The sequence below is a fragment of the Meriones unguiculatus genome, chromosome 2 (assembly GCF_030254825.1).
Source record: "Meriones unguiculatus strain TT.TT164.6M chromosome 2, Bangor_MerUng_6.1, whole genome shotgun sequence".
NCBI lineage: Eukaryota > Metazoa > Chordata > Mammalia > Rodentia > Muridae > Meriones > Meriones unguiculatus.
This window is the reverse complement of record NC_083350.1, coordinates 34,908,181-34,925,125: the sequence shown is the minus strand read 5'-3', so window position 1 is coordinate 34,925,125 and position 16,945 is coordinate 34,908,181. Positions and strand designations below refer to the sequence as shown.

Sequence of the window (16,945 nt, the reverse complement as noted above, 5' to 3'; positions counted from 1 at the left end):
GGTTGGGGTGGAGGGCTGGAGAGATAACGCAGAGGTTCAGAGCACTGGCTGTTCTTCCAGAGGTCCTGAGTTCAATTCCCAGCAACAACATGGTGGCTCACAGCAATCTACAGTGAGATTTGGTGCCCACTTCTGGCCTTTAGGCATACATGCAGGCAGAAAACTATATAAATAATAAATAAATCTTGGGAAGGGTGGAGAAGGGAAGACTCCTGTAAGAAAACAAAACAAACAAAAAAGAAAGAAAAAGACAAAAAATAGAGGCTGGGGATAAGCTCGGTGCGCCAAGTGTTGCTGCATGAGACTGAGGGTGTGCCTTGGCCTTGCCCTCTCTGCATTAAGAGCCAGGTGGTGTGCATAGGTACCACAGTGCTGGGGAGTTGGTGATCTCCAAGTGCACTGAGAAACCCTGTCTCAATAGAAAAGAAGTGGAGAACAACCGGAGACTATGTGTGACCTTTGTGTAGGCCTTCGCAGGTGCACATAAGGGTGTGCATACCTCCCCATCAACATATTCTTTAAAGAAGTTATTTTTAAGAAAGGAAAAATATCTGGGCAAAAGTACAATACATGATTATCTCTAGCTGAAGAGGAGGCAAGAATAAGTGTTGATTTTTCAGTTTAAGGTTACACATGCTACATCTACAACTGTTTGAGCCAGTGTTCTCAAGTGTGTAACCCTGTCTAGCCTGGCACTTGTAGTGCCTCCTGAATGTTGGGATTGTAAATGTGGACCACTACAACTAGCAAATTTTGCATTGTTTTTAAATGAGAAAAAAAAAAAAAAAAGAACAGAAGTTGATTAACTTTAGGCTACTTTATAAAATGAACTTCTTACCCCACCCCACAACTTGACACGTTTTTATTCAAAAGCATCTTTTAAATGCCTCCAATTTTAAAGCAGGTATGCTATATTGTTACTAACTGCATATGCATGCAAAAACAAGGGCCAGGGCAAATGCTTTCTTTCCATTGCCAGGTGCTCTGGGTTACAGGCTCCTCCATCAAGTGAGCATAATCTCTATTTCGCCCTGGCTGCCTATAAATCCAGAAGGGAGATGTAAACATGCATACACTAGACTAAACAGCGGCTACAAAGTGGCCACTACTTACTCTCCCACTCTCACATACCATCTAAGTCTGTGGGAAAAACGCAGAATGAAACTAAGGAACTCAAGTCAAGTTTTCTGAAAATAACCCAGAGCTGACAAGTCAGTAGGAGGGCCTGGATGGTTTCAAGACACAGTTTTTAACCAAGACTTGGACCTCCAACTGTTTTCTTAAACAAAGATTTACATCCCCATCCTTGGCTAAATTACTTATAAATTAATCAAATTAATTACTCTGAGTGGATAAGCAGGAGGCTGGACAAGATAGTGCTGATGTCAGCCGATGAAGTCTGTGTTGCTTTAACTAAATATACTGGCTTAGTTTTAAACACATCTACTGTGCACAAATATGGTAAGGGACCCACGTGCTACTAAATAAAGTCTTAGTTCTGTTCCCTGTCCTTGGAACAAATATACGGTTTTAAAGTATGTAACACTGAAAATATTAAATTTTTATTACTTATTCATATTTCATAACATTGATTCATTTATTTTTAAATAACAGCAGCTTTTATTCTCCTTACAGATCTACATTCTAGAAGGGGTTTTGGTAATGTTATCTTTTAGAATGTGAAGACCAATGCAGACAACCTTAGGTATTTGTTACTATTCAAGGATTTATTTAGATCCCAGGTTAAAAATATTTCTAAAGCATATTTTCGGAAAAAAGGAAACTAAATTGCCCCTGCATGTCAAACAAGTATTTTTAATATCCCAAGATACCAAGCCCAGAATGTAAGAGGACTGTTTCCTTGTGTTTTAAATTGGGATATTCACTTCATGTCATATTTATTTATTTATTTATTATAGCTATTGCCATCAGTTATTTAAAAAATACTGTGGAAAACTTACAACTTGGGTTAAGGCTTGAAAATAAGAAGAAAAGTTTTCTTCTAAACAATTGGAAGGTTATAAATTTTTTAATTCACAAATTGACTCTGCTAGGTCGCCTCTGAGTAATGGAAATCTCTCTTTAAACATTGTTCTGGCAATGGGCACCAAGCATTAGATCTTATTTCCAAGCCTCACCAGCTGGGCTTTGTCATTAACATTTATTAACAATCTAAGATATGGCTTTCACCGTCTAATCCGCACTACACAAATGTTTTCGATGGCCCTCCAAAGGGATTCAATGTGACAAATTACTGGCAGAGATTATAGCCTCGTGGCTAGTCACCAGAGGCAATGTAAAATTAACATGGTACTAATCCAATTTAAACAAAAAGTTGCACAAACAATTCTCTGAACAAAAGCAGAGAGACACTTCCAATTTTATATTCAAACACAAAATAAATGTGTTTTTAATAAAGAGTTTAAGGGGAAAATTAAAAGTAATTTTCACACATGTAAAATGTGCCAATTTAATGAAGTTATTAATTTTAATCTTCCAAAAACTGTTAGTGGCATGACATATTTCACTATGAAGACCCCATGGGCTGTTGTTATTCTTGAATTACTGCGTCTCAGTATGGCCTGCAAAACATCAAAGGTTTCTAGTGACCTCAAAACTTGTTTATAATATTGTTTCTAAAACAGAAGGTTTACAGGATAAGGGATAATATCAGTCTAAAGAGAGAAAGCACAAATACATTGCATTCACTGAAAGACTATTTTTAAATTAATTTTTTGCATTTATTTAGTGTGTGTGTGTGATACGTACACATGTGAGTAGATACATTCACATGTGAAGGGCAGAGCAGGACACTGGGAAGGAAAGGTTTCCTTAGTAGGCTGAGACAGGCTACCTAGCTGAACTGGTCGAGCTAGCTGTTTTGGTAGGCCTGCTGGCCAGGAGCTCCCAGGATGAACTCGTCTCCTTCCACCAAACAGGGGTTCCTGGCACACAAAGCCACACCCAGCTCTTTTTACGGGTGCTCAGGATGTGAACTCAGGTCCTCATGTGCACAGCAAGTGTGCTTCTCCACTGTGCAGCAACCCCAGCCCTGACACTGCTGCCTTCAGTTCCTTTAATGGACTGTCGTTTGGAGAAATACTAGTGCAACAGAGTTTTCTCTCCTTATAAATTGGCAGCAATTGAAGAGAAAAAAAAAATCTGAATGTGATAACCTCTCTTATTAGGAATAATAAGCGTTACTTTGTCAATTAGTTTTGACCCAGAGGGTAAAAATGCACAGGAAGAAAGAATAAATAAAAAATTGGGTAAAATGTGAGCAAAGGGGATTTTGGGGGTGGCAAGATTTCATAACGCCTTGGCTTTGTTTTGTTCTGTTTCCAGTGCTTTCATGTGTGCATACCTGTGGAGGCCTGAGGTTGACATCAGTGGCTTCCTCAATCATTCTCCATCTTAGTTCTTTGGGACAGAGTCTCTCAAAGTGAGCCTGGAGCTTGCCAATCTGGCTAGACTAGCTGGCCATAGATCACCGAGACTCTTCTGTAAGAAGAGTTTCTCCAGTGCCAGGATAACAGGCGCCTGCAGCACCTGGCCTGTTTCAGATGGATGCTGGTATTCAAGCTCAGACTGTCATGCTTGCTTGGCAAATGTGGTACCCACTGAGCTACCCTCCACAACACACAGCTGTTTTGTTTTGGTTTTGGAGACAGGGTTTCTCTGTGTAGCCTTGGCTGTCCTGGACTCACTTTGTAGATCAAGCTGGCCTTAAACTCACAGTGATCTGCCTGCCTCTGCCTGCCTGAGTGCTGGGATTAAAGGTGTATGCCACTGTGCCCGGCTACGACTTTTCCTTTAGTCCAGGCTGACCTAACAGCCTGGACTTTTCTTCGTTTTAAAAACTACTTCAGCCAGATGCAATGGCCCATGCCTATAATCCCAACTACTTGGGAGCCTGAAGCAGGAGCATTGTAAATTAAGCACCAGCCTAGGCAACGTAGGGAGAGGCCCTTTCAGAAGTAGCATGGTACTTTTATCTCCTTCTCTCACCACTCTCCTTATTTCCTGTCCCACAAGGCACCCCTACACCTCTATACACAATCAAAGCATCTTGGCATCACTACTTTATAAAGTCTAGCTGCTTCTTCCTCAATGATAGTCAGTTCTCATCAGAGCTGCTCTCGCAATGATGACACCATTTTTTTCTATTAGGAGGTACCAACTCATTACTTCTGCTCTGGCACTTTCCTGGGAAACACTTGTCATCTAGGCACTGAAACTGCAACAGGAAAAGCCTGCACTTCAGTCTTAGTTTTATTACTCAGTATCTAGACTGTCCTCATACTTAGGGCAAACACCATGCCTCAACCTCCAGAATGCTGGGATTACAGATGTGCACTGCCTACTTGGCTCCAATTAGCTTCTTAAACTGTATTTCCCAAACTGGAAAACCTTTCCAGAATCTATGGCTGAGGCTTTGCATTATCTTTTACTTTATGAATATGAGAAGAGACTATGTTTTCTCACTTCCTGATTCTCTGCAATAACCATTGTATCACTAAATTTTCCCTATTACACTGCTTTGTCACACCAGTTTTGCTATTATTAATATCCTAATGACTCATTTCCAGAGGTCCATCTGCAACTGCCCTTCAGATACCATCCCTATGTCATACAAATGTTTTTCCTTCTGTGTGGTGCTCAGGAAACTATTTTAACTGTTTCTTCCTTATTGCTGAATCCTCATCTCTCGGAGAGCGAGGGCCATGTTTTAAGTTTAGCAGAACCTTATTGCTGTGAAAAATGCCGACGCAAGTCCTGACAGCATTAAAGTAATACACTGCTAATTTGAAAATGCAAAATATAAAATGCTCTAAAATCTAAAACTTGAGCTCTAGCATGATGGAACTAGCATCATGGTCAGGAGACAGGCATAGTTATAAACACTGTAAAAAATAAAAAAAAGAAAAAATTTACCTCCTGTTATATAATTAATGCACACAAATGGATTTTTGGATTTTGTGTTTATATTTGGATATAAACACTCAAGAGATCTCCTTACATATATGCAAATATTATAAAATATGAAAAAACTCTCAAATCCAAAATAATTCTGGTCCAATTCCAAATACAGGATACACAGCTGTGTCCACTCTGTGTAGTATCTGGTACTTACTGCTATCCAGTAGTGCATATACTCAACACAGCTACTACCCTAGGCTACATGGTCTACTGCTCTTTATTCTCCTCCAGTCTGACAGTCCTCTGAGAGGACTCTAATAACATTATAATATATAACACTATAATATAATAATATAATATCACACAGATTTTGAATAGCATTTGATATAGGATTATGGAAACATACTAAAAAAATTACAAACCTGAAAGAACTACATAGCAGATTTCATTCAGAATAAAGCTGATTTGTTTAAGTTAGAGTAGATTAATTACTAATGAACTTTTAATAGGTCTAATATATTAAAAGTAAAAGTCTCATTCATATTGTCTTGGGTCTTAATCATTTGAAAAAATTATGGCCCAAATTAATACTAATTTTTCACGAAAATAGCCTTCTTGTCTAGGAAGGGAAAATGTCAACAAGGATTTTCAAAAAACTATCAAGTCTTTTAAATTTAAAATTATTCAAAACTTCCCTATGACACAGCTTTCATAATTGAATAAGTGTATCTTCCTAGGAAAATTATTTTAAAATATGTGATGCTCTTAAATGTTTAAGAAATGCTAAATTTAGTTTATCCCAACATTGTCCCCTTCAGAGACATCCTGATGAAAATGAATCCTAAGGAAAGAAGGACTTGGTTATAAGTGAAAGTTAGGTTGGTTATTTCCAATAAGATAGCTGGCAACTAAAACTAAAAAACATAAAAGTTTCAGCTTTTAATTATGAAAACAGACAATGCATATAACACAACACTGGAGATGCTAACGCAGACTTCTAACACAGGCAGTGTCAAACAGGAAACTTACAAAAGAGCAAGGGGAAGACTAGAGTCCGCTCTCAACCACATACCTGCTTGAGTCTGGCAAGTTCTTTCAAAGCTCGTCCCCACTGCTGCTTGTAATGCAGTTTAGACTTGGTTGCAGATTCCAACTTTCTTTCAAGTTCAACCTAACAGTGATTAAAATCGTATCAAGTGAAACACTATACCACTGTGTGCAATCACTGAAAGATAATATATACAAAGAGTCGGGCTTAAGAAAAGAGTTTATACAGCATGACATATGACATCGTCTAAAGCTGTTATATAATTTACTATAAATATTATGGCACATGAACATTTTCTTGTTTAAAATATAGTATTATTTTTATTGCCTTGCAGGCTAGACTAAAAAGAACAGAATTAGTCTTAACCTCCAGACAGTTACTATAAATGTATTTAAACGTGTATATTACAGAGTGAAAAATACATCCATTTTTAACAAAAAGCAGCTCTAACTGTTAACATTCCACTTCAGCTGGCACTCTATTCTCAGTAGGCAGACTCTCCTTGTAAAGCCTATCATTAGGTGGGATTCTGTCTTGCAATAAGGAGAGCTGGGGAGAAACTTTCATAACTTTTGGCAAAACCACAGAACATTGGAAACTGTGCAGTGTTTTATCAGAAAGCAATTTACTAAGAAGTGCAAAGTCAAAAGTGAAAAAAATATTTTAAGAATGTTAAACCCAAGAGGAAGAAAAATAATGTTCCTTAATAACACACATCACACTTTTATTTTCTATCTTTCCTGAGATATATAAAGAAAAACACTAAAGTGATTCAATTAAAAATCTGGTTATTTATGCTTGCAGCAGGCGATCTGCTTGCCTGAACTAAAGCCAACTTGGCTATGCTCTGGAATGTACTCACTCAGTGCTTCAAACCATGCACCAAACAAACTTATGCAGCCAGCAGACAGTTTTACTATTAAGTGATAATGTAATAATCTGCTTGAATTACAGGAAAACACTGTTACTCTGAACTAGCTGATTTTTTTAATATCAAGTTTAGTTTTTCCCATACATACAACTCCTAATGTTTTACAGAAAAACAAAATAGAAGACACTATAAAAATTCTAATGTTAGAAAACTCAGAGGAAGATAAAATGACAGGAAAAGCAGACTGCCAAGTCCCTGTCACAAAAGGCCAGAACACTCTCTGCAGTTATATATGACTATGTGGAGTCGAGGCCTTTCTGTTTTACAAATCCCCAGTGCTAGGATTCTGATGTGTTGACATTTCACAACTAGACTCAAGCATCTTGAGTTGAATGATATTGCTGAGATTTCTGGAGATAATCCCTCCACTTATGCCCAGTGATTCATATACATCACTTGGTAATTTAGCAACAAGCCATACCTTAGAGGAGTGGAGACAGTCTTTGAGAGCATGTGTATGGGTCCTGGACAAGGTCTGCATCCTGGACCAAATCAAGGATGAGGCCTAACAGACCTGTTCCAACAGTGAAAACTAAGCAGTTCTACCAGTTTTGCATAAATATAAAAATACTACTTACTTTCATAGTTACGCATAGTAACTTAAAATGCACATGTCATTTTTATTCCTAAAAACTTACTAGCAAATCTGAGGTACAAATCATTATTATCAATAATTGCTAACTTTTTTTTTTTTAAATATGTGCCTGGGGTTCTAAAGAATTATTTGGACTCAATTTCTAGAATAATATATGTAACTATTTTTTTTGGTTTTTATTTATATTTGCTAAAACTTCAAAAAATTAAGATTACAATACTTCTCTCTTTCCTTTCCTCTCTCCAACTGCTCCCGTGCCTTTTACTCCCTCTAAAATTCATGAGCCCTTTTTCATTAATAAATATGTATATATTCTTGTTAAATATATGTATATATACACGCATACATATGCATATACATACATATATATAAAACAACCAACTGGATCCATTTCGTGTTGCTTGTATGTATATGTTGTAATGATAACCGGTTTGGGGGCCATCCCTGGGAAAGGCTGGCTCTCCTGTTCTTAGCCGCCTCAGGGCCTGTAGCTGTCTAGAGGTAGGACTCGGATCTCCCACTTCCAAGGTAGCGTGTCTACTTGTGCTGCCTTTGTTCAGGTCTTGTTCGAAAGCCATATTGTTGAGGTGTGTGTGTGCACAAGGGGTAGGCAAGCTTCCTTTCACTTCTAAGACACACATTTTCCGAGGACACACATTCTCCTAGAAGATTTCCAAATTGTTAATATAATTTCAGGCCTTTGTTTCCCCAGCAAGGTCTTGCCATGAGTCATCAACTAACCTTAAATTCTTGACCTCTTAAAAAACAGTGCTTGCAGTACAGGTGTGCACCACCGTCCCTGGCTTATAATTTTATTTAGTTTCATTGTTCCTTGAACAATGAAAATGGCTGAAGAGACACACCATAAGCTAAGTTAAATATCCCTGAAAGGAGATAGCTCAGGACCTACATCAACCCCAACTGCAGAAGATAAATCTCCCAATTCCCCAGTCAAAGACATAGCATTCTTTTTTTGTCTTTAGTCCATTCCCAGTCTACCCGTCACAAGGAGCTACCTATTTGTCTCTTGAAACATTCTCTGGTTTTCCCTTTCCATTCCTATTGCCACCTATGCAGCCCAAGCTTCTCTTTACACTTCACTATAAGATTATCATCCTGGTTTTAAATATTCAAAGTTCTGAAAACTGCTACTGTTTCACTCCCTACTGAAAAATTTACTACAGCTATTTCCCTAGAATCCAAAATATAATCTCTGTATTTCTTGCTCAACCTTCTTCTGCTTGCCTAAATTTTAAAGCTCACCTCAGATTTTACCTCTACCTGAGGCAGTCTGGAATCTACTACATATTAAACACCAAAATTTCCTTTGGATTGGATTAGTTATGGCCATTTACTACTCAGAGTCGCCTCTGAAACCATACAACAGTGTTTAACAGTGGAGGACCCGCTGTGCTGGGCGGTGCACACCTGTCATCCCGGCACTCTGGGAGGCAGAGGCAGGTGGATCTCTGTGAGCTCCAGGCCAGCCTGGTCTACAAAGTGAGTCAGGACAGCCAAGGCTACACACAGAAACCCTGTCTAAAAAACCAGAGTACCCAAAAGATAATGTACTTTCACTCTCTCTTTTCCCATCTTATTTGTTCTAAGAGTGGAAACACACTAGATACCAAAATATTCTTAAATACTATACACATTTTAGCATGATTAAAATTTTAACCTCCTTTTAACATGTTGATTTCTCAAAGTCTATATGCCCTACTAAAATACATGCTTTCCAAATTTCACATTTTTAAAGTCCCAATAATTTGCAAACTATGCAAAGAATATTTTCTAGGTAAAAGAAAACTCACAAAGCCCAGTACAAAGGCTCACATCTGTAATTTCAGGAGCCAGCATGATCACTGCACAAAGTGTGTGCTAGGCCAACTTGAGCTGTAACATAAGACTCAGTTTCAAAAAAGTAAAAGAACTGAGGTGTGGGTGCTGAGAGATGGCTTAAAGGGCAGAATTGCTTGCAACACAAAACTAATAAAGTTGAGACCAAAACCTTGGAACCCATAGTGGAAGGAGGGAGCTGACTCCCAGAAGTTGTCCTCAAACATCCACACACGTAAGGACACCGAGTTCAATTTAAAAAAAAAAAAAAATATATATATATATATATATATATATATGTGTGTGTGTGTGTGTGTGTGTTTGTGTGTACACACACTTTTGTAATAAGAGGAATCAAGATTTGGTAAAACAATCTCAGTGTATTTTTGCCTCTTTCGATGAAAATGGATATGTTATATTAATAGGTGGGCAGGCATGGTGTCATACACTTTTAAGTCCAGCACTTAGATCTGTATGAGTTCAAGGCCAGCCACAGCTACAATAGTGGCTCTATATTAAAAGAGAGAGAGAGAGAGAGAGAGAGAGAGAGAGAGAGAGAGAGAGAGAGAAAGAATGAAAGAGAAAGAAAAGAAAGAAGGAAAAAGAGAGAAAAGAAAGGGAAATAAGGAGAGGAAAGTGGAGGGGAGAGGAAGAGGAGAGAAAAGATCTCTTCCGCAAACACTGGTAAGGCCTAGTGAGCCACTTCGGACCTTGTTTCACAGCTGTCATCTCTAGGCTTTCATCTGTTACTATTTCAGAATAAGACTCTGCCCTCTTCTGGTTCCAAAAAGACTTACAGGGAATAAAAACAACAGAAAAAAAAAAAAAAACCCTAAAAAGGTCTTTTACTGTACACTTAAAATATGCCTTAGTTCTAATACAGAGACAGTTTATGGTACAATTTCTCTCAATATATTCCTGGTATTTAAATAAAAGTAGAAAATGTCCCAGGTTCTATGCTACACATTGTGTTCATTTTATTAATCCTGTTTAAAAGATATGGAGTAAATAGAAGAGGTTGTCCACTGTGACACAAATTGCTGACATAGTCACATGTGTTCATGATGGTAACAGCCATTATGCACAACTCAGAACAAAACCTAACTCCCTGCGATGGCTTTAAAAGCCAGTGTTTTAAACCTACCTGGTACATGCTATACTCTAGGCTGGCCATTATTCTGAGCTCTAGTTCTCGCCTCAGTGCCTCTGCGGGAGCTCCCTGGACACTTCTCACAGCTCTCTGCATTGCTGCCTCCTCCTCTTCTCAGATCTCAATGATATGCCCACCTCTGGATGGCTGTTGGATATTCACATCCTTAAAAAAATATTGTATGAGGCTGGAGACATGGCTCAATAGGTCAGAGCACTTGTGGCACTTCCAGAGGACCTAAATTCAGTTCCTAGCACCTGTTAACTCCAGCTCTAAGGGATCAGATGCCCTCTTCTGCGGGTACCTGCAATTTCATGGCATACACTCACACACACATATAAAAAATTAATAAAGTTAAATCTTATAAAATAAAATAAATAATGTGTGTATGTGTGAGTACCAGAACCCACATGTGAAGCCAAAGGAAAACTTGGAGTAGTCATTTCTCTCCTTTTTAGAGCTCGACTCAGGCCATCAGGCTGGGTAGCAGATGCTTATCCCATATTCATCCTTTGCAATGCTCAGACACTGCACATTCTGGTTATGGAGGAATTCCAACATCAATGCAGTCATGACTGCATTTGAACTTCAGAAAGCAAAGTGAATATTCCTTCTTCTAAACTAAAGGCTACAGAGTGTGAGTCTCTGCTCTGAACGCTCCTGTGCAGGACACAGAATCCAGAAAGTAGAGAAACAGAGCAGTCACAACGATCACTACAACACTCAAAGTTCAGCAACAGAATCAGAGGATCTGAGGTCCCAGATACGATGCTGGCAGGGCACCCTAAGTAAACTGGGTGCTTCTACACATTCCTCCTCACATTCTGAATCTGGGCCTTTTACTTCCCGGCAGTTTTTTAATTCCTTTCTAGTAGTACTCACTCCTGTTCATGCAAGCAGTAACTAATAGAGCACAACCAATTAAAAAACAACTGACATCACACTTCTTGCATTCTCTGCTGTGGTGTTAGTATTAGCATAGAATGCAACACAGCAGGGTATACACACATATTATTAGCAGTTTTACAAGCTGGTCACTAGAGTTAATTATGCTGACAGAAGCTGACAACAGGTACCTTTTCCAAGGTAAGGAGATTTATTTCTGACTGCAGCCGTATTTCTGGTTTGTTGCTTTGTTGATCCTTGAACTGCTGAAATTCTTTTTCCAAAATCTTATACTTATTTTCAGCATCATTAACCTGTATTTAAAAAGAATGTATATTATAATCATTATAAACCAATCTTGATAGTGTACAATCTGAGTTAACAATGTCATTATATTCTAAAATAAGTTATGGTAGAACATTTGGAAAAAACATGAAAGAAAATGGTCAGTACTTAAAAATTTAGCAAATTAACAGAAAAGCATTTTCTTTTTTTTTTTTAAACTAGGTAAAAAAAAAAAAATAAGGACCAAAAGAAGAGGCGCCTCAACCTGCAGAACTGGCTCTTGATGATAGTTCCCAATATTGGTAAGTGATAGGTGATGGGTAGGGGGTAGGCAGTGGCGAGCCTGACTTGAGGTACAGTCAGAAAGGCAGAAGGTAATCCACTTTGGCTGAGCATGGTGGCTATATTATCTATGTAACACTTGTAATACGAATGCTCGAGAGGCAGGAAGACAGCTGTAAATTGAAGGCCAGCCTGGGTGACACAATGAGTTCCAGGCTACTCTGAGCTAGTGGACATCTTAAAAGGTAAGCAAACAAAAGCATATAATACTTTTAAAGGATCTTTTCCAACATGAGATTAAAAAAATGCAAACAAAGACTAGGATGACTTCTGAAAGCATATGCTGACATCACTGTTAGACAAACCTATAACTTTTAACGATGTCAGACGTAAGTAAGCTGAAACACTGAGAAGTTCTGAGGGAAAAGTGGAACATACACCTTCACTGCTGAGCTTTACCTCAGCACAAGGGTGGCTGCTGCACACGTGAGTGGAAGGTCCTAATGGGGATGCAGCAGCATCTTTAGAAGAAGCTGTATGCACCAAAGTTTCCACACAATTCAGTTTTTAAAATCAGCAGAAACCTTCTTGAAGTAATGTCGCTTTTTTTTTTTTTTAATTTTGTTTTGTTTTGCGTCAAGATTTCTCTGTGTAGCCCTGGCTGACCTGGAACTCACTCTGTAGACCAGGCTGGCCTCGAACTCACAAACATCAGCCTGCCTCTGCCTCCCAAGTGGAAATAAAGATGTGTGCCACTTTTAAAAATACATTTGTTTTGTGTGTATAATGTATGTATCTATATGTGTTTGAGTGTGTACACACGTGTGCAGAGGCCAGAAGTTAACATCATCATCTTTCTCAAACACTCTCCAACTTATACTCTGGAAGATGATCTCTTCCTGAAGCTGGAGCCCTCAGAGACTGACTAGCTGGGCTGGACAGGAAGCCTCAGGGATTCTCCTGTCTCCACCTCCCGTGCTGGGATTATAGACCACCTCACTATGCCCAGCTTTTTACATGGGGGCTTGAGATCCCAAACACTTCTGCGTTTGCCCAGCAGCACTTTCTCTGACCAAGCCACCTTCGTAGGCCCCACCTTTATATCTTAAGCAGAAAACGTACTAATGGTACATTTGGTTCTTCACCACTCAGGGACAGTACCATAGGCAATTATTGTTGTTGCAATCCAGATGTAAAACTAAAAGCTGTTAGGGCATGGAGGACCAACCCTGTCGCTAGAAAGTCATCTGTCACAACCGTGACTGAGATCTGGTGCCTGGTCTCACCTACTGGAATACAGAGAATCAGTTCTCTGTGTGTTCAACTGTCTCTTCTACCAGTCTAATTGGAAAGGAATATTTAAAATCTGTAACCATGTCAGTGTAATGACCCCAAATTTCCCTTTAGCATTTCCCTTGAACAGATTGGAAAATTCATCAGTCTCTCCCCTGATTAAGACGGAACTCCAAGGGGCTGTGGAGATGGTACAGCAGTTAAGAGCACTGGAGTCCAACCACATGGTGGATCACAACCATCTCTGATGAGATCTGGTGCCCTATTCTGGCATGAAGGTGTACATGCAGGCAGAATACTGTATAAATAATAAATAAATACAATTTTAAAAGACTGAGCTTCAAAAATAAAGATGTCTTGGATAATTTTTCCAAAATACCAATTTTCACCAAATCACTGACACCATTTTGGGATGGTGGGGACATGTTAGGGGATAGATATGACAGGGCATGTGATAGAGGATGGAGGTATGTGCTCCAAGAAGTCCCTTGACTCTGCCTGTGATGCCTTTGCTCCAGATGACTAAATCTGCTTGAGTTGGAAGAACAACACTACTGCCAGCGAATCCCGTGACAAATACCCACTTTCTATGTTAAATGAGACCCACAGTTACAGCCAAATTCAGTTACAACCACATAAACAATGCGGGTGAGAGCCCCAACTACTATGGAAACCATGACAGAAGGTCCTGAAGCATTCATCATATACATCTAATCTATGCTGAAATTTTTCAAGAGGGATTAGCTAAATTTTTAACAGCCTGCTTTTTTCCCCTCCCCTTTGTACAAATATTTATTGAGTCCCTATCACTGCTGACAACCCAGCCTGGGCTCCAGGACAGAGCTATAAACCAAACAGTTTTTATGGAGCAACAATCTGAGACTGATTAAATGATCATTAGATGAAAATAAAAACTGGTACACTGTAAAGAAAAAGAGCAACAAAACAATATTCCAGGAGTACATTTAACATAAGCTTGACCTGGACTTGGCAACATTACTTGGGGTAAGTGACATTTTGCTGAAAGTAAAGGAAGGACACATAGAATTCACTGGCTCATAGAAAACAGAACATAGTGAGGTCGTGTAGGGGAAGCAGGGTGTGCTGCTGGGAGGCCAGCGTGGTTAGGAAGTACACAGCACAGGTGCAGGGTTGAGGATGACATCAGACAGGTGAGGAGAAGCTATGCACATGCTGTGGGGCTAGCGACACTGTCACTCTACAATTGGTGAGAAGGCAGCAGTAGGTTTTCAAGTGTGCCATGCTTCCCAATTTCAAAACTACCTGGCCGCAACAAGCTCAGATTAAGCCCATCACTGACATTAAGTGACACTTAAAGGAGCAAGGTAACTATAATGAGAAGACATATTGGTTTTAAATGCCTTTAAAATGTCCACGTAAGGATAACAAAACTACCTAAAGTGGAGAGCTAGAATGTACAGAAAAGGTCTTGAATATAAACATAGAAGAGTATCTGTCCTTCTTGCCATTCTGAGCGAGATTTCAGCATCCTCCCTAGCGTCGTCCTTGTTGTTTAGCTTCTTTAGGTCTGTAGACTTTAGTATGGCTATGCTATATTATACGGCTAATATCTGCTTATAAGTGAGTGTATGCCATACGTGTCTTTCTGTTTCTGGGTTACCTCATTCAGGATGATCTTTAGCGGTGGAAGAGAGGGAACAGGACAGGAGTCTACCATAGATGTCCTCTGAAAAGCTCCACCCAACAGGAGCTTGAAACTGATGCTGAGACTCTCAGCCAAACTTTGGGCAGAGTGCAAGGAATCATATGGAAGGAGGAGGCGATACAAGGATATGGAGAGGACAGAAGCCCCACAAGGAGACCAACAATGCTAAAACACATGAGCCCAGGGGGTCCTGCAGAGACTGATACATCAACCAAGGATCATGCATGGAGAGGACCTCAGAGGTAGCCAATTGGCAGCTCAGTCTCCATGTGGGTTCCCGAGTAAGGGCAGTAGGGGCTGCCTCTGTCTTGAACTTGACTGCCTGCTCTTTGATGACCTGCCCCTGGAGAGGCGGCCTTGTCAGGCCACAGAGGAAGAGGATCCAGGCAGTCCTGATGGGACTTGATAAGCTAGGTCGGACGGCAGGGGAGGAGAATTTCCCCCTTTTAGTGGACTAGGGCATGGGTTGAGAAGAGGGAAGAGGGAATGAGGGTAGGACTGGAAGGAGTTGACAGAGGGAGCTTCAATCGGGACATATAATGAATAAATTGTTAAAAAAAATTAGCAACAAAAATAAAGTGCCACCTAGCTTAAACAAATCATTTAAAACACACACACACGGAAGAGTAGAAGTAGGCCCTCCCTAATCTTGAAGCAAGCAGGAAGCTTACTGGCCAGACAAGGAAATAGTGAGCTGCAGGACAGCACAGGAGGCCTGACGGTGAAGGAAAGTAGGAAGGCAGTAACAATGAAAAAGAGGATATGCAAGACCAAAAACAACAGTGTTTATGTGCGTACAGCTCAGCAAACTCAGAAATGAAGATGCCTAGTCCACCTAGTGACCTAACCATGGGTGGACTCTCAGCAATTGCAGAGGAAGGGGCATATGAAGAGGAGGGTAGACACTCTTCTTACAAAGTGTAGGTTCTAGAAAGCACTGGATTTTTTAGTGTACATAGGCATTATGGTCCTAATAAATGACTACGGTCCAAAAGGAGATTTACAGAAAAAGCTTTTACATTGTAAGCTACCTGGAATCATACGGTTTCACACTCTTGGTTCTAAGGATAAGAAAATTATACTAATTATACTAATATATTCCTTAGCTTTTATTTCAAAATCCACCTTCAGTCAGAATCCCTGTGCAGTGAAACAACAGTGCGAATCTCAGTGGGTGTCACTACCCTGTGTGAAACATTTCTAGAACCAGACAGCTCTACCACCTGCTGCTGGAGTCGGTACTTGTCCTCTTCCAGCTGCTTCAGCTTCAGCCTCTCCAGCTCCACTTGGTGAACACAATCATCTCTGGCCCTGCGGACAGAGTCCTGAAGCTCCTGAAGGTTCCGCTCTCGTTCTAACTGCAGTTCCTTCCTCTCTCTCTGAAGCTGAAAAGAAAAGCACCATTAGAAGGCTAGCTTATCACCAGCTGCATGACCCTGCTGGTCTGCTAACCTTAGATCAGTCACTGTTCAAAATGCTATAAACTGAGTTGGAGAGAGTGTCCATAAAGCAGTCCATAAAGCAGATGCCTTATATGAATAATGACCCAAGCATGATCCCCAGAACCCACTTATGAAAGCACAATGAAGTACACTGTGTTCCTCGTGCTGGGGAGAAAGAGATGGGCAGATGCTGGAGCTCTCAAGCAAGGCCAGCCTGCTTAGTGAGCTTCAGGCTACAGAGACCATGTCTCAAACAGTTGATAGTTATTCCTAAGAACAACTCGAGGCTGTCCTCTGGCCTCCACCAGTGTGAGCACACAAGCACATGTGTGTGCACACATGCATATACAACAAAGAGTACCTACAAACTTGCTTCATGTCCTCTTTAGTAATTAGACTTAAATGTTTATGCATATTGATTTTCAATCACTCAGTGTGATATATTCAGCTGAAAAGGTCCTAACCTCTTAAAACACTCATTCTTTTTACATAAAAATGTGAGACTGAGTTTCTTCATCTACAAGTTTCTGACTAACCATTTACAACAGTGGTTCTCAACCTGTGGGTCTGACCTGTTTGGAGGCTCAAATT

General features: G+C 39.9%; 1 protein-coding gene across 4 annotated transcripts in view; it reads right to left on the bottom strand.

Annotated features, from left to right (window-relative positions):
• Cep120 (centrosomal protein 120) overlaps positions 1–16,945 on the bottom strand; it is a 63,680-nt gene that overhangs the window by 10,969 nt on the left and 35,766 nt on the right. For all 4 annotated transcript variants that reach the window (XM_021655108.2, XM_060377264.1, XM_021655107.2 and 1 more), the window contains exons 17-19: positions 16,136–16,297; positions 11,557–11,679; positions 5,993–6,091 (exon numbers count right to left, since the gene is read on the bottom strand). In XM_021655108.2, the coding sequence (XP_021510783.1) occupies positions 5,993–6,091; positions 11,557–11,679; positions 16,136–16,297 (384 nt within the window). The remainder of the gene's footprint in view (positions 1–5,992; positions 6,092–11,556; positions 11,680–16,135; positions 16,298–16,945) is intronic.